At 39.6% G+C, this 23,945-nt stretch overlaps 3 gene segments (V, D, J or C); 1 reads left to right on the plus strand and 2 right to left on the minus strand.

Annotated features, from left to right (window-relative positions):
- Window positions 1–12,011, plus strand: part of LOC125024130 — a 22,991-nt gene extending 10,980 nt beyond the window's left edge. Inside the window, 2 exon segments of the V gene segment in view lie at window positions 10,655–10,688; window positions 11,492–12,011. Coding sequence covers window positions 10,655–10,688; window positions 11,492–11,814 — 357 coding nt within the window.
- Window positions 1–23,945, minus strand: part of LOC125024128 — a 41,706-nt gene that overhangs the window by 10,100 nt on the left and 7,661 nt on the right.
- Window positions 4,716–5,372, minus strand: LOC125024132. The segment is given in 2 exon segments: window positions 4,716–5,153; window positions 5,262–5,372. Coding segments are annotated over 2 exon segments (357 nt in total).

Consider the following 23,945-nt stretch of genomic DNA (forward strand, 5'->3'; position numbering starts at 1 on the left):
CAACTATCCTTCTCTGTCAGATCAACTCAGGACTGGAACTCATGACCTACTCAAATTGGAGACATACGTACCTACTCCACATTCACTGCTCACCTTAAAACATGGCTTGACTCACACGCTGCTTTATATTAAATAAGTGAGGACAGAGCCGGCCCAAGCCTCCATGGGGCCCTAAACACAATTAGATTTTGCTGTATTTCTGCCAGTAATACTGATTGTTGATCATGCACACACCTACTATAAAGTCATTGCAGCTCTGATTGTCCTATTGTCAGTCTGACATGTCTACACACATGTATGTGTTACATGCTGAAATTACGCCGTTTCAGGTGTAATGAAGTTTATTTCTGTTGCAGCTCCACAGCATGCACAGTCAAAACTACTGTGTATCAGATAAAATACACAAACATTATAAATTTTATTTTTTTTACTTTTGTTTTAAAAAAAAACAACAACATCAACACTGCTGTAAAGTGTTGGAGGAAGACAACAGCTTAGAGAGTCGTGTGTGTAGCTCAGCAGCCGGATATGAGTGTGATTAATAACTGTCATGTTGATGCTATTAAAGTTTGCTCTGAGAAATAAGATGATAAAGTGTTTGTTCTTTTTGACGGTGAGAGGGAAGATTTTAAAGATTTTTATAACTTCAACTGATACTAATCTGCGTGGAGGATGACTTGTTGCATTTGATGAAGTGGATATTGGACATAAAAAATAGATAAAACCAATATATAATGTGAGTGTAAATGAGAGGAAGAATAGGAGGGAACATGAACTAACTAACAGTCCAGCATGGAGGGAATTTGATTGGAAAGTGAAAATGTGTTATTTTAACATCATTACATCAAACTACAGTAACCCATCTGAACTATGCTGGAGGGAGTGTGGAATAGTGGGTGACTTAACTCATATATTATGGTATTGCCACAGTTTAAGTAGATTGAAGATTAAGATAGTACTGGTACAGCAGCACAACAGTGACCAGAAAGAAATTAAAGAATTAAAGAAATTAAATAGGAAAACAACATTAAACAGGACAACAAGCAACAAGCAACAAAAAGTACAGTACACAAAGTGACAGCAAGTGACAGTGTAAGTATGCAGGCTCAATGAGGTCAGAGCTGTGTGCTGCTCACACTGATGTTGTACAGTCTGATGGCAGTGGGCACAAAGGAGCGTCTGAAGTGTTCAGTTCTGCTCCGGGGTGGGATGATCCGCTGGCTGAATGAACAGATTCTAGGTTCTAGGTGTTATTTTACCCTTTTAACAACCACTTTACATCCTGGATCTAATTCCTGACAATACAACAGATAAAAATTCTAAATATTTACTGAGAAAACTGATTTGACCACAGCTTCTTGGTTAAAACCACAACCTCCCAGCAAAACGCAATGAAGAGACAGGGTAGAAAATGTATTTATCATGGAGAAAATCACAGCGAGACTCGAGGTAAAAAACAGATCCATTCATTAAAATATGGTCATTATTAAAACAGGCAATGCCAGTACTCTAGTCACCTCCTCCGTTTTTTAAATTGTTGTTTTTCTTTCTTTTTTCTTCCTACAATAACTTGTAAAGGAGTTTTGCTGAAGATAACACAGGTCAAGCTCATGAGGAACGAACAATGTAAAACATGTGGTAGTTGATCTGATATGTGATGGAAAAAAGACTTGAAAAGTAACTTGAACCAAGTATAACTGTATATTTTGTGCATTTCCTTTGTTTTCGTTGAGTTTGCGCTCATGTGATTATGCCAAATAAAAAAATAGTTTAAAACAAAAAACAAAAACAAAATGTGAGTGTAAATGTGTGTTTAGTGCTTGGTGAGGTTACTGTCAGCTCTGTGTTCAGTGGTCTGTGTCAGAGTCTCTTCTTCTTCAGCAGCTCGGTTCCTGCTGTAACAGCTCAGAGTCTCTGCAGTCTGACTGAGGGAGGTTTTTGTACGACGATAAATCACTGTGTGAACACCCAAGCAGAGTTCACATGATCTAGGTTCTGACAGTAGTAAAATGCTGCATCTTCAGCCTGAACTCCACTGATGGTCAAAGAGAAGTCAGAACCACTTCCACTGCCACTAAACCGATCTGGTGTTCCTGATGCACGTGTGCTATTACATTTTATCAGGAGCTTTGGAGTTTGTCCAGATTTCTGCTGATACCAGGAAACGGACTCACCACTACCACAAGAAAAGATAACATCTTGGCTGGTCTTACAGGTCATAGTGACAGTGGATCCTGGAGTAGATGTCTTTACTGGAGGCTGAGTCACAGTCACCTGACCACTGCATCCTGCAGACAAAAACAAATGATTGATTTCTCAGCAGAAATAAATGAGAGAAAAGGCAGCACATGATGAGCGAAATGTTGCTGAGAGAATGAACCTGTGAAGCAGCAGCAGGCCAGCGTCCAGATGAGGATGGTGATGAGAGTCATGGTGGTTGTGGTTTCTGCTGTGTTGACTGACAGATCTGAGTCCTGCAGTGTTGAACTCACAGGACTATAAACCTTCTCAGTTGACTGGAGGATCAGCTGACCATGCAAAGCCTCCTCTCTATGGAAATCATTTCTCTGCTCTCAACACACTGAAGGCAACCAGGGACACAACATCAGGAGAAATACTCTTTGGATTTAAACCATCTATGATCTGAATGAAACACAAGAAATTTAATTTACATTACAAACACAACTAAGGATTTAAGGATGAGTTTGTGTTCACTGTGGTTTGTATTTCTACTTTCTAACATTCAATTCATCAGAGTGAAGATCATATATAGAGTTTAAGTCATAATTCATCATTTATTCTAAATTATTGTGATTAAAGTATCACGTACATTTAATCATGTGTCAGCTGATTTAAAATTAGGAATCAATGACATTTCTAAAAGGAGACTGAGGTTTCTCTTTCAGTTGTAGAAAAGTAAAGCTACATTTAAATAATACAATGACTTTTTAAAAATGATTTCAACATCCATGTGATTACACATCATAACACATTCACAAAAGTGTATTTTTTGCTGTGTTATCAGAAGAATCTGAGTTTTTTCAGAGGTCAGATGTTTGTTCTCAGAGCAGGAGGTTTTTGTACGGCCTCTTAATGAGTTTGTATCACTGTGGTACACTTTTGGTGGAGGAACCAAACTCACCGTTGACTGTAAGTACCTTTTTCTTTGTAGCTTTTTACTTTAATAACTTTTTTTCTTATATTCAGAGAAAATGTGATCGAGCTCATTGATTTTTTGTTGTTGATATTTTTCATTATTTAACAAATATCCAACGTTTTAACTGTAACATGAAACTTGACAGAGATCAATATTAACTCAGTATATAGTAAGTGAAATGATCAAAATAAATCATTAGTTTTCTTATATTCTATTTCACGTTGACTTTGAAATATCCTGTTTAAAAATGTTTTAAATTAACATGTGATCGATGTCAAGTTGTAAGACTCAAAACATAACATCAGTAGTATAATGTTATTTTCTTTTATTCATTTTCAACATAGAAACAGTTTTTAGATTAAAGTGTGATGTGGATTTCAGTTAGTGATAAATATCATTTCATCAGTAAATGCAGATCAGCTTGGTGTTCACGCTTCATTCATTTCACATGTAGTTTAAAGGAAGTGAAAGAGACAGATGTCAAAGTTTTAACTGTGTTCACATGAATGTTTGAGCTCTGTCAGTTTAAAGATGGAAAATCATCCCAGAGATGAGTTATTCACTGTCACACATTGTGAAACAGATATGAAGACGTCATCAATGATTAATATTAATTGATGTTTTAGTGACATTTCCACTTGAATCATGAGGCTGATGGTCTAATACTGAGAGATTTATGAGTCCAACAGCAGCACAAGTTGTAGTGGTTCATTGATAAAATACTAGAAATGTCATCTTCCTTTATTAGCAGCCTTCATCCTGACTCCTTTGTATTTGTGTGTCTCCTCCAGTGGGTGTGGTGCGTCCCACCCTGAGCGTCCTCCCCCCCTCCAGAGAGGAGCTGCAGCAGAGCAGTGCCACACTGGTGTGTCTGGCCAGCGGGGGCTTCCCTCGACCTGGACTCTGGGCTGGAAGGTGGGGGGCAGCAGCAGGTCCTCGGGGGTGTCCCGCAGCGTGGAGGTCCTGGGGGGGGACGGCCACTACAGCTGGAGCAGCTCCCTGAGCCTCACTGCAGACCAGTGGAGGAAGGCGTGCTCAGTGAGCTGTGAGGCCAGTCTGAATGGACAGAGCCCTGTCACTCAAACCCTGGAGCCTGACCGCTGCTCAGAGTAGAGCTTCAGCAACACTTGTGTTTCATAGTTTGTGTTAAAGTGTGCATGCAGCTTTTTAATTTAGATTCGCTTAAATTTCTGCTTCATGTTCAAAAGTTTTCAAATGAAAGTGAATTTCATTACGTTCAAACCAAGAGAATTTATTCTTCAGCGAATGTGGGAAAAATGTAACTATCACTCAATAAAACTGTAGACAAAAATGAGACAGTGTCTTTGTGTTGTTCTTAAAACATATTCATTGTGAAGAAGAGTTTTATAGATAAATATATTTGATAATAAATATTTACATGTTCAATCTGACTTTCTATGTAACTCATGACATGAAGAGAAATAAATGAAAAAAGGCTTGTTTCTGTTTGAATTCTGTGTTTTCAATCTTCTGTCAAGTAGAGAAAGTTTAAATGAACTAAAACTAAATTTCCTTCATGAAGCCATTCATCTAACTGATAAAAGTTTCTGCTTGATGACTCTAGTGTTGTGTTCACTGGACCAGTTCTCCTCATCACTGTCTCTTCACCAACTCTCTGCACCTGCAGCCTTCAGTCAGACTGGAGGAGGTTTTTGTACGACTCTATTTCACTGTGTAAACGCACCACCATGGTCACCAAGACAGTAATAATCTCCAGCATCTTCAGCCTGAGCTCCACTGATGGTTAAAGTGTACTGAGAATCAGATCTACTGCCTCTGAATCTAGACGGAGTTCCTGAGTAGAGAGTTGATGCTTTGTATATAAGAAGTTTAGGAGGCTGTCCAGGTTTCTGAAGGTACCAACTGAGATCAGCACCTATATTTGAACTCCCTGTGGCGCTGATGGTCACAGTCCCTCCAACACTGACAGACTTGGATTTATCAGCCTGAGTCAGAAAATTGTTGGCAAACGACTCTGAAATGAGAAATAAACAAAGTTAAGAAGAAAAGTTTGATATCAATTAAAAGAACTGGAGTTTAGAGCAAAGGATTAAAATGAACTCAGATTATCAGCGTCTCTCACCCTGAGTCAGAAAACCCAACATGACAATCAGAGTTATTGGAAACATCATCCTGATGCAGTTTTCAGTGTGAGTGCATGAAAACAGTTCAGAGTCTCTGTGACACAAGAACTTAAACTCTGAGGAGCAGTGATGCAGAAAAATCATGCAAAACACATTTGGGCACACCTGTCCATGTGAAACTGAGAGTGTACGATGCATCTCCATCTCCCTATCAAATGACTGAGCACATTGTGAAACTTTCTGTTCTCACTCCTTCAAGTCTTTTGTTCTCATAAATAGGTGCAGGCTGCCCTCTGCTGGCGGTCACAACTCCTTAGTTTGCATTCAGTCCCCATCAATGACATCTCGGTTGTTGTGTTTTTTACATTCCTTAACTACCATTAAACCTCCTAAAAATGATATGTAGTGTGATGAATTTGTTTATTTATATATTTTCTTCAGTATTCACAAGCTTCTCAATGTGGTTGTACTTCAGTACCAACTACCATCTTGTTGGGATTTCTCACAACTTTACCAAGATGTGAAAAGAGAAGTCAAAGAATCTCTCTTAAAAACGGAAAGGGAAATTGTGCACTGAATGGCCGACATCTGGATGAGCAAATTTTCCACAAATGCATATCTCACTGGCCACTGGATAGAATGCAAACAGAGTCCACAAGGGATAGATGAGCATGAACGTGTGACAGTGCTTCTAAAGATGGACCTTCTAAATGAAGATCACACAGCAGCTAAAATCCTACATCACCTCCAGGCCCTCTTTGACACGATGGCAAGATGATGTTGGAGTGATTTTCCTGTCGAGTATTTTGTCACTTGTTACATGGTTGGGACAATGGCTGATGGTGACTAAAGTGGGTAAAATAAGTATTGAACTCATCACAGTTTTTCATAGTCAACATATTTCTGAAGGTGCTATTGACATGAAATTTTCACCAGGTGTTGGTAACAACCCACGTAATCCATATATAGAAAGAAACTAAAACAAATAAGTTCAGAAATTAAGTTATGTGTAATAATGTCAAATAACAAAGGAAAAATGTATTGAACACGCTTACTGATATTTATTTAATACTTTGTACAAAAGCCTTTGTTGGTAATGACAGCTTCAAGACGCCTCCTGTTTGGAGAAACTAGTCGCATGCATTGCTCAGGTGTGACTTTGGCCCATTCTTCCACACAAACAGCCTTTAAATCTTCAAGTGTTACATGGGCCTCTTCTATGAACTCTGATTTTTAGTTCCTTCCATAGATTTTCAATTGGATTCCAGTCTGGTGATTGGCTGGGCCGTTCTAGCAGCTTTATTGTCTTTCTCTGAAGCCAGTTGAGAGTTTCCTTGGCTCTGTGTTTGGGATCATTGTCTTGCAGAAATGTTCCATTCATCCTCCCTTCAGTTATATGAAGTTTGCCAGGACCATATGCAGAAAAACAGCCCCACACCACGATGTTCCCACCTCCAAACTTCACTGTCACTATGGTGTTTTTGGTGTGATGTGCAGTGAATTTTGTCCTCCAAACATGTTGTGTGTTATGGCATCCAAAGAGTTCAATTTTGCTCTCATCTGACCAGACTATGCTCTCCCAGTATTTTACAGACTTGTCCAAATGTTTTGCAGCAATCTTTAAACAAGCTTCAATATGCTTGTTCTTCACAAATGGAGTCTTGCGTGGTGAGCGTGCATACAGGCCATGGCCGTTGAATTCATTGCTTATTGTTTTCTTTGAAACAATTGTACCTGCTAATTCCAGGTCTTCCTGAAATTCTCCACAAGTGGTCCTTGGCTCTTGTACAACTCTTCTGATAATTCTTTTCACTCCTCTGTCAGAAATCTTGCGAGGAGCACCTGGTCGTGGCCGGTTTATGGTCAAATGATGTTCTTCTTCCACTTCCAGATTATGGCTCCAACAGTGGTCACTGGAAGTTTAGAAATCCTTCTGTAACCAATGCCATCAGAATGTTTTGTAACACTAAGGTTGCAAAAGGCCTTGAGTATGGATCATCATGTATGGATTACTTGGGTTGTTACCAAGACCTGGTGAAAATTTCATGTCAATAGCACCTTTAAAAATATGTTTCCTATGAAAAATTGTGATGAGTTCAATAATTATTTTACCCGCTGTATGTGCACATTAGGGGCATGACTCACACCTGACATCTAGTAGCAACAACTGCTCTAAACGAGAGCAGACCAGTGTGATAGTGATTGCAAAAACACAGACAAAGCTGTGAACAAACTTCAGCTAAGACCTTCCCATGAACACTTTGGTGCATGACGTGTCAACCCGGTGGAATTCCTCATTCCACATGCTTCAGCGGCCGTTGGAGCAGAGACGACCACTGACTACCATGAGTGGAGAGGTGGATCTGGGAGGGTGTAATGTCACACCATCAATGGGAACTAGTGCAGGCCACTGTGAAAACACTACAACCCTTTGAGGAGGAAACACATGGGACTTCTCTGTCTTCTGTGATCCCATGTGCGCAGGCTCTCAGGACTGCGTTGACAAATTTAAAGGTGGATGAGGCTGTACGGATTTTAACCTTTGCTTAAGGTGTTTTTTTGGAAGACATATGACAATAAGAAGGGTGTATCTTTTAGTTTATAACTGTGATATTTGATGTTTAACATAGAATAAAACGTTTGTTCTGCTTGATCTACCAGTCAGGGGTTGATAAATTTTAGTTTTTGGCATTGAAAGAACAGTTTTTCTTGTTGTTGTGGTTTTTAAGTAATGATTGTTCATTTGTTTACATTCAGTTTGTTCAACAAGAACGAGTGGTGGTGCAGTTCATGATGTTCACATGTTCATAATGGTATTTCAAATATTGGACTTTGTGCACCCACTTACTCCGGACCAGTTTTAAATCACCTCATCATTTTTATCTGAATGCAGAATTAAACTTTTCCAAACTGAGCCACCAGGACACTTCAGACTTCTGAATGAATATTTTTACCCAAAAATACAGTAGGTGGATTTTAACCCTGCAGGCTGCAGAGGGAAATAATTTTTCTCTCATCACAGGATTTGAAATGAAATTGGTTTTATTTAGAATTAGACTTATATTAAACCTTTATTAGTGCCTCAATGGGGGGACTGCAGTTTGCTATTAACTGTTTTTACTTGTTAACTGCAAACTAAATGTACAGTAATGCCAGTGTGAAAGAATGATTTCATGTGTGGTTAGAGACACAGGATAAATAGAATAAATACTAACAAATATGTTGATAAAATGATATTAAAAAGGGTTAAAAACTCATAATTCATTTAAGGTATTAAAATTATGTGTTCATGAGTTAAAAATGGGTTAAAACGCGTTTAAAAAAATACATGTTTAAAAAACTCATAACAGTGATGCTGTTTTCAGTGATTGATTAGTTTGCCTACAGGCCTGAAGAGGGAGCCCTTGCCGCTCAATGCTTCACTTATGATGAAGTTGGCAAAGGGTTCAACTGTGTCCTGTCTCTTCATTTACATTTTCCTCTTCAGAGAGGACATTACACCAGCAATACAAACAAATATGCCCCCTGACCTCTGCTGCCTTTAGGCCACAGTGGCTTTTCTGTTAATAATGACGATGCAACTCCCCTCATGGAGCTTTTCACAGAGTTCTGGGTCATTTTTAATGTGTTAAGTGTTGATTTTGGCTACAGCATACATGTTTTCATAAAACCTGTCTTCATCAAACAGAAGACAGACACTGAGAAAACTCAGCAAAGTCAGCAAAGTGATGTTACAGATCATCCAGAGGGCAACAGAGGACCTGTGTCTGAATTGTAGTTCAGTTTAATCTTCACTAAAGACACAGAATGGTTTGGTGCAGGAGGATCAAAGAGGATCCAAAGTGATGTTGCCAAGCGACTGAGATGTGAAACCCAAAGCAAGATGATGATGATGATGATGATGATGATGATGATGATGATGATGATGATGATGATGATGATAATGATGAGAGTCACGGTGGTTGAACAAATTAACAGTTGACAAAACAGTCAGTGTACGTTTAACAGATTGCGATGAACATAGCATGCAAATCTCAGTTTCACTACCTTAATCTAACATTGAAAGGGACCGAGGGGACCTGATGTGTTGTGTGTTTAGTGCTTGGTGAGGTTACTGTCAGCTCTGTGTTCAGTGGTCTGTGTCAGAGTCTCTTCCTCTTCAGCAGCTGCAGTTGGTTCCTGCTGTAACAGCTCAGAGTCTCTGCAGTCTGACTGAGGGAGGTTTTTGTACGACCACAAATCACTGTGTGAACACAGGAGCACTGTTTATGAGATGAACACTCTTACAGTAGTAAACTGCTGCATCTTCAGTCTGAACTCCACTGATGGTCAAAGAGAAGTCAGAGTTTCTTCCACTGCCACTAAACCGATCTGGTGTTCCTGATGCACGTGTGTTGGAAGAATGTATCAGGAGCTTTGGAGGTTGTCCAGATTTCTGTTGATACCAGTACATACAGTAACCACTGCATGCAACATCTTGGCTGGTCTTACAGGTCATAGTGACAGTGGATCCTGGAGTAGATGTCTCTACTGGAGGCTGAGTCACAGTCACCTGACCACTGCATCCTGCAGACAAAAACAAATGATTGATTTCTCAGCAGAAATAAATGAGAGAAAAGGCAGCACATGATGAGTGAAATGTTGCTGAGAGAATGAACCTGTGAAGCAGCAGCAGGCCAGCGTCCAGATGAGGATGGTGATGAGAGTCATGGTGGTTGTGGTTTCTGCTGTGTTGACTGACAGATCTGAGTCCTGCAGTGTTGAACTCACAGGACTATAAACCTTCTCAGTTGACTGGAGGATCAGCTGACCATGCAAAGCCTCCTCTCTATGGAAATGATTTCTCTGCTCTCAACACACTGAAGGCAACCAGGGACACAACATCAGGAGAAATACTCTTTGGATTTAAACCATCTATGATCTGAATGGAACACAAGAAAATATTTACATTACAAACACAACTAAGGATTTAAGAATGAGTTTGTGTTCACTGTGGTTTGTATTTCTACTTTCTAACATTCAATTCATCAGAGTGAAGATCATAAATAGAGTTTTAGTCATATTTCATCATTTCTTGTAAATCATTGTGATAAAAGTATCATGTACATTTAATCATGTGTCAGCTGATTTAAAATTAGGAATCAATGACATTTCTAAAAGGAGACTGAGGTTTCTCTTTTAGTTGTAGAAAAGTAAAGTTACATTTAAATAATACAATGACTTTTTCAAAATGATTTCAACATCCATGTGATTACACATCATAACACATTCACAAAAGTGTATTTTTTGCTGTGTTATCAGAAGAATCAGAGTTTTTTCAGAGGACAGATGTTTGTTCTCAGAGCAGGAGGTTTTTGTACGGCCTCTAAATGAGTTTGTATCACTGTGGTGGACTTTTGGTGGAGGAACCAAACTCACCGTTGACTGTAAGTACCTTTTTCTTTGTAGCTTTTTACTTTTGTAACAATCTTCATCATAATTTCTGAAAATGTGGTCGAGTTCATTGATTTTTTGTTGTTGATATTTTTCATTATTTAACAAATCGGATCCAAGTTTTTAACTGTGACAAGAAACTTGACAGAGATCAATATTAACTCAGTTTATAGTAACTGAAATGATAAAACTAAATCATTAGTTGTCTAATATTTTATTTCATGATGACTTTGAATTATTCTCTATTTAAAAATGTTTTAAATTAACATGTGATCGATGTCAAGTTGTAAGACTCAAAACGTATCATCAGTAGTTTAATGTTATTTTCTTTTATTCATTTTCAACTTAGAAACAGTTTTTAGATTAAAGTGTGATGTGGATTTCAGTTAGTGACAAATATCATTTCATCAGTTAATGCAGATCAGCTTGGTGTTCACGCTTCATTCATTTCACATGTAGTTTAAAGGAAGTGAAAGAGACAGATGTCAAAGTTTTAACTGTGTTCACATGAATGTTTGAGCTCTGTCAGTTTAAAGATGGAAAATCATCCCAGAGATGAGTTATTCACTGTCACACATTGTGAAACAGATATGAAGACGTCATCAATGATTAATATTAATTGATGTTTTAGTGACATTTCCACTTGAATCATGAGGCTGATGGTCTGATACTGAGAGATTTATGAGTCCAACAGCAGCGCAAGTTCTTGTGGTTCATTAATAAAATACTAGAAATGTCATCTTCCTTTATTAGCAGCCTTCATCCTGACTCCTTTGTATTTGTGTCTCTCCTCCAGTGGGTGTGGTGCGTCCCACCCTGAGCGTCCTCCCCCCCTCCAGAGAGGAGCTGCAGCAGAGCAGTGCCACACTGGTTTGTCTGGCCAGCGGGGGCTTCCCCTCGACCTGGAGTCTGGGCTGGAAGGTGGGGGGCAGCAGCAGGTCCTCGGGGGTGTCCCGCAGCGTGGAGGTCCTGGGGGGGGACGGCCACTACAGCTGGAGCAGCTCCCTGAGCCTCACTGCAGACCAGTGGAGGAAGGCGGGCTCAGTGAGCTGTGAGGCCAGTCTGAATGGACAGAGCCCTGTCACTCAAACCCTGGAGCCTGACCGCTGCTCAGAGTAGAGTTTCAGCAACACTTCCTGTCTGGAAATTATGCTTCTGATACTTTCATCAAGCTGCACATCTTCTCTCTTCTGATATTTGCTCAACACGCGACCGTCCTTTCATTTCTGCACGATTCTGCTCTTTAACAATTATTATAAAAATGCTGATGAAATTTCATGCGCATGAAAGAATAAACTGACATTTAATAAAATCACCATCTTTGTCATTTATTTCAATATTATTTACACACACACTTAATATAATAAATGTGACTTTTGTAGCAGTTGTGCTGAGGATATAAGAGGTCTACTGTAGAGGTAGAGGAGAGGAAGAGAAGTTCTCAGCCGTATTAAAAGTATTGCTGAGGTCTAAAAGAATTCAAATGTCTCCATTAGCAGAGTCTGAGGACAGAAATAGATCATGGTGTACACCCCTCAACCCTGTCTATTCGTTCTTCTCCTTTTAAATCTCATCGCAGGAACCAGGGGGACACGGAGCAGAAGCTTCCAGAGATATGGTCCCACCCTGAATCTCACTCCCTGGGTTCCTCCATCTGAACATCAGAGGATCACCCTCAGACTCTACATCTTCCTTCATCCCGTCCTTCATCCTGTCCTCTCTCTTCCCTCTCTTTTTTGTCTCTACCCGGCCGGCCCTAACTGAATGGGTCTTTTAAGGTTTCTTCCTGTTAAAAGGGAATTTTTCCTCATCAGGTTTCAAGCCAGGATTCACACCTGATTTCGTAAAGAGTCTTGGGGCATTTTGTATTGTTGTTAACGTGATACAAATAAATCTTAATTGAAATGATGTACTTGGTGAGGTTACTGTCAGCTCTGTGTTCAGTGGTCTGTGTCAGAGTCTCTTCCTCTTCAGCAGCTGCAGTTGGTTCCTGCTGTAACAGCTCAGAGTCTCTGCAGTCTGACTGAGGGAGGTTTTTGTACGACCACAAATCACTGTGTGAACACATAGGCATCATTTATATCATGAAGACTCTGACAGTAGTGAACTGCTGCATCTTCAGCCTGAACTCCATTAATGGTCAAAGAGAAGTCAGAGTCTTCTCCACTGCCACTAAACCGAGCAGGTGTTCCTGATGCACGTGTGTTTCCAGATTCTATCAGGAGCTTTGGAGGTTGTCCAGATTTCTGCTGATACCAGAACATACAGCTACCACCGCATTCAACATCTTGGCTGGTCTTACAGGTCATAATGACAGTGGATCCTTGAGTAGATGTCTTTACTGGAGGCTGAGTCACAGTCACCTGACCACTGCATCCTGCAGACAAAAACAAATGATTGATTTCTCAGCAGAAATAAATGAGAGAAAAGGCAGCACATGATGAGTGAAATGTTGCTGAGAGAATGAACCTGTGAAGCAGCAGCAGGCCAGCGTCCAGATGACGATGGTGATGAGAGTCATGGTGGTTGTGGTTTCTGCTGTGTTGACTGACAGATCTGAGTCCTGCAGTGTTGAACTCACAGGACTATAAACCTTCTCAGTTGACTGGAGGATCAGCTGACCATGCAAAGCCTCCTCTCTATGGAAATCATTTCTCTGCTCTCAACACACTGAAGGCAACCAGGGACACAACATCAGGAGAAATACTCTTTGGATTTAAACCATCTATGATCTGAATGGAACACAAGAAAATATTTACATCACAAATGCTGCTGAAGATTAGTGTCACTGTGGTTGGTTTATGTCTCAATCCTTCACCTTTTACTCATGTAGCATCAACACATGATAGTTATCAGTATATTGGAGGGAAATTAAGCGTAGTCTCTCATTTGTCACATCATTTCTGATATTTTATGATTTAAATTTAAAGCTATGTATTGAAAAAGTGTCAGTGAATTTCTTTAATTTCATTTAGATACATTGTGTTTCTGCTTGATGACTCTAGTGTTGTCACTATGTGAACTCTCCACCATGATGGGCACCAAGACGATATTAATCTCCAGCATCTTCAGTCTTTACTCCACTGATGGTTGAAGTGTACTGAGAACCAGATCTATTTTCAGTGTGAGTGCATGAAAACAGTTCAGAGTCTCTGTGACACAAGAACTTAAACTCTGAGGAGCAGTGATGCAGAAAAATCATGCAAAACACATTTAAAGGCGGCAAACATACATCTGTTGTAATGGAACAGAGAAAGCAGAGGTGGTGTGAGGTGACAGTTCATCTCCTCCTGAGGATCATTCAACCATCACATTCAGCCACGTTCATTTACATCATTTATTTAATTTAAATGTTTCTTCATGACAAACATTTTAGTTTGAGTTTCAACTGTTTGAGACTGTTTTCTACCTCAGGGTTAACTACTTTCAGTATATGTGTCAAGAAACAAAAGCGTGCTGATGTTATAATTATAATACCAATGATAATAAATAACGATACTAGTTTACGGGAGACTGAGTTGAAGGTAAATACAGATCCATGACTGATGAGGTGATTGGGCTACAAAGCATTTTACAGGATCATTTAAGATATTTAAAATAAATTGATGCTGGAATATTTACAATGTAGAGTCTTCGCTCCGATGTATCTAACATGGCGCCCATGATTTGAGTTGGACAGACTCTCTCTAACATCCAACTCTGAACTGAGTGACGCTTCACTGCCACCAAGTGGTGGGAAACTGTATCGCGGCCCCACGTAATAAAACTGACTTGAAATGATCAGAATGCTTTGTGGAGAAAGAAGAGAGATTTGTGTTGAGAATTATGACCATTTTAAAAATGTGGTTCAGTGTCAGAGGCAGAGCCAGGAGTCAGTGGTGAGGAGGGAACAGCTGCTGTCATGGAAGGGAAAGGTGATCTAGTGTGTGAACAGTCAAGTATCAGTTCCAGTGCAACTATTATGGTAGTTGCCCTATATACTTTTCATTATCATTAAAAGTAAGATAGTAAACAAAGCACATAATTGAACATGAATAAATGAAAGTAAAATGGAATAACCTTGCATATTTTGCAATTGACAATATCAGATAATAGTCTTTTATTGTGATACAGGTACAGGTGAGTCTGAGGCTTTCTATTGTAGGCTGAACATGTAAAGTTCTACTTACACTATGTTAATATCATAGGTCATGGTCTAAAGTGGGCCCATCTGAGGCATGAAACTCCGGTCCTGCTTTGAACGTCTGCCTTTACTTGTCCTTTCTCTCATTTCATTATTTCTCATGCTGTGTTTTCATCTCTTTATTTTTTCTTCCTCCACTCTCATCTTCTCCTCTGCCTCATTAATCGCTGCTTTACTCTCACTAGCTCTGGTGTTAGCAGGGCCACGGACAGAGAGGTTAGTGACACATGATGTGCACTGTTGTTGTGGTGTTGCTGTCGCTCTAAACGGAAGAGCGCCCCCTCTCTGTCACCGGACTGTAGCGCAGTCTGACCCTGAGCTCCCCGCCTCACCTCTCCTGCCCAGCCAGCGGTGTGACTGCCGCTTGTTGGTGTCCAGATTCACTGACAGTGACTCACTGCCACACACACACACACACACACACACACACACACACACACACACACACAAACACACACAAACACAGAGCCCTGATTACCCTGCACTTTTTGGACTAGTGTAAGTTGGTTTCATACGAACTCAGCCACAGTTAAAATCCATGTCTGCTGTCATTTACAGGGCTTTGTCCAACATAGACCAGAGGTAACGGTGCTTGACGCCTTCCAGAGGTCTGCAGAAAGTTCACCATGACGACAAGATGAAGACTCACTGTATTTTTAAGGCAGACATGAAGAACACTTCATTTATTCCTGGATGTTTTTACTTTTGTCTTCTTGTGTGTTTGCATTTATGTATTTATTTATTTTTGTGTGTGGATGGTTGTGATTTACGAGCCTTGCGTGTTCGTAAGGATTTAAGGATGAGTTTGTGTTCACTGTGGTTTGTATTTCTTCTTTCTAACATTCAATTCATCAGAGTGAAGATCATATATAGAGTTTTAGTCATAATTCATCATTTATTGTAAATCATTGTGATAAAAGTATCATGTACATTTAATCATGTGTCAGCTGATTTAAAATTAGGAATCAATGACATTTCTAAAAGGAGACTGAGGTTTCTGTTTCAGTTGTAGAAAAGTAAAGCTACATTTAAATGATGCAATGACTTTTTAAAAATGATTTCAACATCCATGTGATTACACATCATAAAACATTCACAAAAGTGTATTTTTTGCTGTGTTATCAGAAGAATCAGAGTTTTTTCAGAGGACAGATGTTTGTTCTCAGAGCAGGAGGTTTTTGTACGGCCTCTTAATGAGTTTGTATCACTGTGGTGGACTTTTGGTGGAGGAACCAAACTCACCGTTGACTGTAAGTACCTTTTTCTTTGTACCTTTTTGATCTTATAACATTTATTCTTGTATTTAGTGAAAATGTGATTGAGTTCATTGATTTTTTGTCGTTGATATTTTTCATTATTTAACAAAACTGACCCAACATTTTAACTGTGACAAGAAACTTGACAGAGATCAATATTAATTAATGAATCATTCGTTTTCTAATATTTTATTTCACGATGACTTTGAATTATTCTGTTTAAAATGTTTTAAATTAACATGTGATCGATGTCAAGTTGTAAGACTCAAAACGTATCATCAGTAGTTTAATGTTATTTTCTTTCATTCATTTTTAACATAGAAACAGTTTTTAGATCAACGTGTGATGTGGATTTCAGTAAGTGATAAATATCATTTCATCAGTAATGCAGATCAGCTTGGTGTTCACGCTTCATTCATTTCACATGTAGTTTAAAGGAAGTGAAAGAGACAGATGTCAAAGTTTTAACTGTCTTCACATGAATGTTTGAGCTCTGTCACTTTAAAGATGGAAAATCATCCCAGAGATGAGTTATTCACTGTCACACATTGTGAAACAGATATGAAGACGTCATCAATGATTAATATTAATTGATGTTTTAGTGACATTTCCACTTGAATCATGAGGCTGATGGTCTGATACTGAGAGATTTATGAGTCCAACAGCAGCGCAAGTTCTTGTGGTTCATTGCTAAAATACTAGAAATGTCATGTTCCTTTATTAGCAGCCTTCATCCTGACTCCTTTGTATTTGTGTCTCTCCTCCAGTGGGTGTGGTGCGTCCCACCCTGAGCGTCCTCCCCCCCTCCAGAGAGGAGCTGCAGCAGAGCAGTGCCACACTGGTGTGTCTGGCCAGCGGGGGCTTCCCCTCGACCTGGAGTCTGGACTGGAAGGTGGGGGGCAGCAGCAGGTCCTCGGGGGTGTCCCGTAGCGTGGAGGTCCTGGGGGGGGACGGCCACTACAGCTGGAGCAGCTCCCTGAGCCTCACTGCAGACCAGTGGAGGAAGGCGGGCTCAGTGAGCTGTGAGGCCAGTCTGAATGGACAGAGCCCTGTCACTCAAACCCTGGAGCCTGACCGCTGCTCAGAGTAGAGCTTCAGCAACACTTCCTGTCTGGAAATGATGCTTCTGATACTTTCATCAAGCTGCACATCTTCTCTCTTCTGATATTTGCTCAACACTCGACCGTCCTTTCATTTCTCCACGATTCTGCTTTTTAACAATTATCGTAAAAATGCTGATAAAATTTCATGCACATGAAAGAATAAACTGATATTTCATAAAATCATCATCTTTGTCATTTATTTCAATATTATTTACACACACACTTAATATAATAGATGTGACTTTTGCAGCAGTTGTGCTGAGGATCTAAAAGTTCTACTGTAGAGGTAGAGGAGAGGAAGAGAAGTTCTCAGCCGTATTAAAAGTAGTGTTGAGGTCTAAAAGAATTCAAATGTCTCCATTAGCAGAGTCTGAGGACAGAAATAGATCATGGAAACTGACAGAAAAGAAGATTATGTGTTGAATGTGAGACAGAGACAAGAGCAAAGACAAAAAAAGTGTTTCCATTACTCTAATTAAAATTATAATGGTGGCAACAAATGTTTAATGTCTCATAATAAAAGTTAAATCATCATATGATGCAGGTCTGTGTTTGATCCCCATTTGGAGACTTTAACAAGATAAACTACCTGGTTGATGGCTTCATATTTAGAAGATTGAAAATTTTACATCATTATACAAGTTTCAGATTTTTTTAATAATGTTTGTATGTGAGTGTAAATGTGTGTTTAGTGCTTGGTGAGGTTACTGTCAACTCTGTGTTCAGTGGTCTGTGTCAGAGTCTCTTCCTCTTCAGCAGCTGCAGTCGGTTCCTGCTGTAACAGCTCAGAGTCTCTGCAGTCTGACTGAGGGAGGTTTTTGTACGACGACAAATCACTGTGTGAACACCAAAGCACTGTTTATCGAATGAAGACTCTGACAGTAGTAAACTGCTGCATCTTCAGTCTGAACTCCACTGACGGTCAAAGAGAAGTCAGAACCACTTCCACTGCCACTAAACCGATCTGGTGTTCCTGATGCACGTGTGCTGGCAGAATGTATCAGGAGCTTTGGAGGTTGTCCAGATTTCTGTTGATACCAGAACATACACTGGCCATAGGTACAACTTCCTACATTTCGGCTGGTCTTACAGGTCATAGTGACAGTGGATCCTGGAGTAGATGTCTTTACTGGAGGCTGAGTCACAGTCACCTGACCACTGCATCCTGCAGACAAAAACAAATGATTGATTTCTCAGCAGAAATAAATGAGAGAAAAGGCAGCACATGATGAGTGAAATGTTGCTGAGAGAATGAACCTGTGAAGCAGCAGCAGGCCAGCGTCCAGATGAGGATGGTGATGAGAGTCATGGTGGTTGTGGTTTCTGCTGTGTTGACTGACAGATCTGAGTCCTGCAGTGTTGAACTCACAGGACTATAAACCTTCTCAGTTGACTGGAGGATCAGCTGACCATGCAAAGCCTCCTCTCTATGGAAATCATTTCTCTGCTCTCAACACACTGAAGGCAACCAGGGACACAACATCAGGAGAAATACTCTTTGGATTTAAACCATCTATGATCTGAATGAAACACAAGAAAATATTTACATTACAAACACAACTAAGGATTTAAGGATGAGTTTGTGTTCACTGTGGTTTGTATTTCTACTTTCTAACATTCAATTCATCAGAGTGAAGATCATATATAGAGTTTAAGTCATAATTCATCATTTATTCTAAATCATTGTGATAAAAGTATCATGTACATTTAATCATGTGTCAGATGATTTAAAATTAGGAATCAATGACATTTCTAAAAGGAGACTGAGGTTTCTCTTTCAGTTCTAGAAAGTAAAGCTACATTTAAATAATACAATGACTTTTTCAAAATGATTTCAACATCCATGTGATTACACATCATAACACATTCACAAAAGTGTATTTTTTGCTGTGTTATCAGAAGAATCAGAGTTTTTTCAGAGGACAGATGTTTGTTCTCAGAGCAGGAGGTTTTTGTACGGCCTCTTAATGAGTTTGTATCACTGTGGTGGACTTTTGGTGGAGGAACCAAACTCACCGTTGACTGTAAGTACCTTTTTCTTTGTAGATTTTTGCTTTTTAACAATTTTTCTTATATTCAGAGAAAATGTGATCGAGTTCATTGATTTTTTGTTGTTGATATTTTTCATTATTTAACAAAACTGATCCAACGTTTTAACTGTGACAAGAAACTTGACAGAGATCAATATTAACTCAGTATATAGTAACTGAAATGATAAAAATGAATCATTAGTTTTCTAATATTTTATTTCACGATGAATTTGAATTATTCTGTTTAAAATGTTTTAAATTAACATGTGATCGATATCAAGTTGTAAGACTAAAAACGTATCATCAGAAGTTTAATGTTATTTTCTTTTATTCATTTTTAACATAGAAACAGTTTTTAGATCAACGTGCGATGTGGATTTCAGTTAGTGATAAATATCATTTCATCAGTAAATGCAGATCAGCTTGGTGTTCACGCTTTATTCATTTCACATGTAGTTTAAAGGAAGTGAAAGAGACAGATGTCAAAGTTTTAACTGTGTTCACATGAATGTTTGAGCTCTGTCAGTTTAATGGTGGAAAATCATCCCAGAGATGAGTTATTCACTGTCACACATTGTGAAACAGATATAAAGACGTCATCAATGATTAATATTAATTGATGTTTTAGTGTCATTTCCACTTGAATCATGAGGCTGATGGTCTGATACTGAGAGATTTATGAGTCCAACAGCAGCACAAGTTCTTGTGGTTCATTGATAAAATACTAGAAATATCATGTTCCTTTATTAGCAGCCTTCATCCTGACTCCTTTGTATTTGTGTCTCTCCTCCAGTGGGTGTGGTGCGTCCCACCCTGAGCGTCCTCCCCCCCTCCAGAGAGGAGCTGCAGCAGAGCAGTGCCACACTGGTGTGTCTGGCCAGCGGGGGCTCCCCCTCGACCTGGAGTCTGGGCTGGAAGGTGGGGGGCAGCAGCAGGTCCTCGGGGGTGTCCCGCAGCGTGGAGGTCCTGGGGGGGACGGCCACTACAGCTGGAGCAGCTCCCTGAGCCTCACTGCAGACCAGTGGAGGAAGGCGGGCTCAGTGAGCTGTGAGGCCAGTCTGAATGGACAGAGCCCTGTCACTCAAACCCTGGAGCCTGACCGCTGCTCAGAGTAGAGCTTCAGCAACACTTCCTGTCTGGAAATGATGCTTCTGATACTTTCATCAAGCTGCACATCTTCTCTCTTCTCATATTTGCGCAACACGCGACCGTCCTTTCATTTCTACACGATTCTGCTCTTTAACAATTATTATAAAAATGCTGATAAAATTTCATGCACATGAAAGAATAAACTGACATTTAATAAAATCACCATCTTTGTCATTTATTTCAATATTATTTACACACACACTTAATATAATAAATGTGACTTTTGTAGCAGTTGTGCTGAGGATCTAAGAGGTCTACTGTAGAGGTAGAGGAGGGGAAGAGAAGTTCTCAGCCGTATTAAAAGTAGTGCTGTGGTCTAAAAGAATTCAAATGTCTCCATTAGCAGAGTCTGAGGACAGAAATAGGTCATGGAAACTGACAGAAAAGAAGATTATATGTTAAATGTGAGACAGAGACACGAGCACAGAGAAAAAAATTGTTTCCATTACTCAAAATAAAATTATAATGGTGGCAACAAATGTTCAACATCTGATAATAAAAGTTAAATCATCATATGATGCAGATCTGTGTTTGATCCCCATTTGGAGACTTTAACAACATAAACTACCTGGTTGATGGCTTCATATTTAGAAGATTTTACATCATCATACAAGTTTCAAATTTATTTTTCTTTTCTTTTTTGGCATGGAAGCAAAATGAATTATATTAGGTATAAATAGTGTTTATATGTGAGTGTCAATGTGTGTTTACTGCTTGGTGAGGTTACTGTCAGCTTTGTGTTCAGTGGTCTGTGTCAGAGTCTCTTCCTCTTCAGCAGCTGCAGTCGGTTCCTGCTGTAACAGCTCAGAGTCTCTGCAGTCTGACTGAGGGAGGTTTTTGTACGACTACAAATCACTGTGTGAACACATTGCTGGATACACTCTTACAGTAGTAAACTGCTGCATCTTCAGCCTGAAATCCACTGATGGTCAAAGAGAAGTCAGAACCACTTCCACTGCCACTAAACCGATCTGGTGTTCCTGATTCACGTGTGCTCACATGTCTGATCAGGAGCCTTGGAGGTTGTCCAGATTTCTGTTGATACCAGAACATACACTGGCCATAGGTACAACTTCCTACATTTCGGCTGGTCTTACAGGTCATAGTGACAGTGGATCCTGGAGTAGATGTCTTTACAGGACGCTGAGTCACAGTCACCTGACCACTGCATCCTGCAGACAAAAACAAATGATTGATTTCTCAGCAGAAATAAATGAGAGAAAAGGCAGCACATGATGAGTGAAATGTTGCTGAGAGAATGAACCTGTGAAGCAGCAGCAGGCCAGCGTCCAGATGAGGATGGTGATGAGAGTCATAGTGGTTGTGGTTTCTGCTGTGTTGACTGACAGATCTGAGTCCTGCAGTGTTGAACTCACAGGACTATAAACCTTCTCAGTTGACTGGAGGATCAGCTGACCATGCAAAGCCTCCTCTCTATGGAAATCATTTCTCTGCTCTCAACACACTGAAGGCAACCAGGGACACAACATCAGGAGAAATACTCTTTGAATTTAAACCATCTATGATCTGAATGGAACACAAGAAAATATTTACATTAGAAATGCTGCTGAAGATAAGTGTCACTGTGGTTAGTTTATGTCTCAATCTTTACTTTTTACTCATGTAGCATTAACACTTCATAGTTATCAATATATTGGAGGGAAATTAAGCATAGTCTCCCATTTTTTATATCATCTAAAGGTTTTATTTATAATGTTTTATATATTAAATTATAAATGTATGCATTTTAAAAGTGTCACTGAGTTTATTTCATTTTTTATTCATATTCATTGTTTTTCTGCTTGATGACTCTAGTGTTGTGTTCACTGGACCAGTTCTCCTCATCACTGTCTCTTCACCAACTCTCTGCACCTGCAGCCTTCAGTCAGACTGGAGGAGGTTTTTGTACGACTCTATTTCACTGTGTGAACACTCCACCACCATGGTCACCAAGACAGTAATAATCTCCAGCATCTTCAGGCTGAAATCCACTGATGGTTAAAGTGTACTGAGAACCAGATCTACTGCCTCTGAATCGAGACGGAGTTCCTGAGTTGAGGGTTGATGATGAGTATATAAGAAGTTTAGGAGGCTGTCCAGGTTTCTGAAGGTACCAACTGAGATCAGCAGCTATATTTGAACTCCCTGTGGCACTGATGGTCACAGTCCCTCCAACACTGACAGACTTGTATTTATCAGCCTGAGTCAGAAAATTGTTGGCAAATGACTCTGAAATGAGAAATAAACAACGTTAAGAAGAAAAGTTTGATATCAATTAAAAGAACTAAAGTTTAGAGCAAAGGATTAAAAAGAACTCAGATCAGTTTTAAAAACACATCATCAACGTCTCTCACCCTGAGTCAGAAAACCCAACATGACAATCAGAGTTATTGGAAACATCGTCTTGATGCAGTTTTCAGTGTGAGTGCACGAAAACAGTTCAGAGTCTCTGTGACACAAGAACTTAAACTCTGAGGAGCAGTGATGCAGAAAAATCATGCAAAACACATTTGAAGGAGGCAAACACACATCTGTTGTAATGGAACAGAGAAAGCAGAGGTGGTGTGAGGTGACAGTTCATCTCCTCCTGAGGATCATTCAACCATCACATTCAGACACGTTCATTTACATCATTTATTTAATTTAAATGTTTCTTCATGACAAACATTTTATTTTCTACGTTTATAGTCTTTCTCCTGACTGTGTCTTCATTAACAGGTGCTCAGCATCCTCTGCTGGTAAACAGGATCAACACTAGTTTTACTCTGAACTGTAACATGATGTAGCTCAGAGCCACAAGTTGTTAGTTTAGAGTAAAGACCAGAAAGAGGATCAAACAACCAGCATGTCTCTAAATGTTAGAAAATCTACCGTTAATCTCCTCTGAATCTCACTGATTAATGTCAGGTTTGTTGAATCTGAACAGAATCTGAAGTCTCCACAGTTTATCTACAACTTGACAGAGAAACATTAATCTGTGTGTAGCTGCTGCTTGACTGTTTACTATCTCAGGTTTAATGCTGCCATGAATCAAGATATTAGATAAAAGACCAAACACATTTCACCATTGTATTGTCTTAAACAAGTAGAAACTTCCAGGCTGGGATGACAGAAAAAGTCAGAAAAAGCAGATTTGTTCAACTATCCTTCTCTGTCAGATCAACTCAGGACTGGAGCTCATGACCTCCTCAAATTGGAGACATATGTACCTACTCCACATTCACTGCTCACCTTAAAACATGGCTTGACTCACACGCTGCTTTATATTAAATAAGTGAGGACAGAGCCGGCCCAAGCCTCCATGGGCCCTAAACACAATTAGATTTTGCTGTATTTCTGCCAGTAATACTGATTGTTGATCATGCACACACCTACTATAAAGTCATTGCAGCTCTGATTGTCCTATTGTCAGTCTGACATGTCTTCACACATGTATGTGTTACATGCTGAAATTACGCTGTTTCAGATGTAATGAAGTTTATTTCTGTTGCAGCTCCACAGCATGCACAGTCAAAACTACTGTGAATCA

This window comes from Mugil cephalus, chromosome 17 (assembly GCF_022458985.1).
Source record: "Mugil cephalus isolate CIBA_MC_2020 chromosome 17, CIBA_Mcephalus_1.1, whole genome shotgun sequence".
NCBI lineage: Eukaryota > Metazoa > Chordata > Actinopteri > Mugiliformes > Mugilidae > Mugil > Mugil cephalus.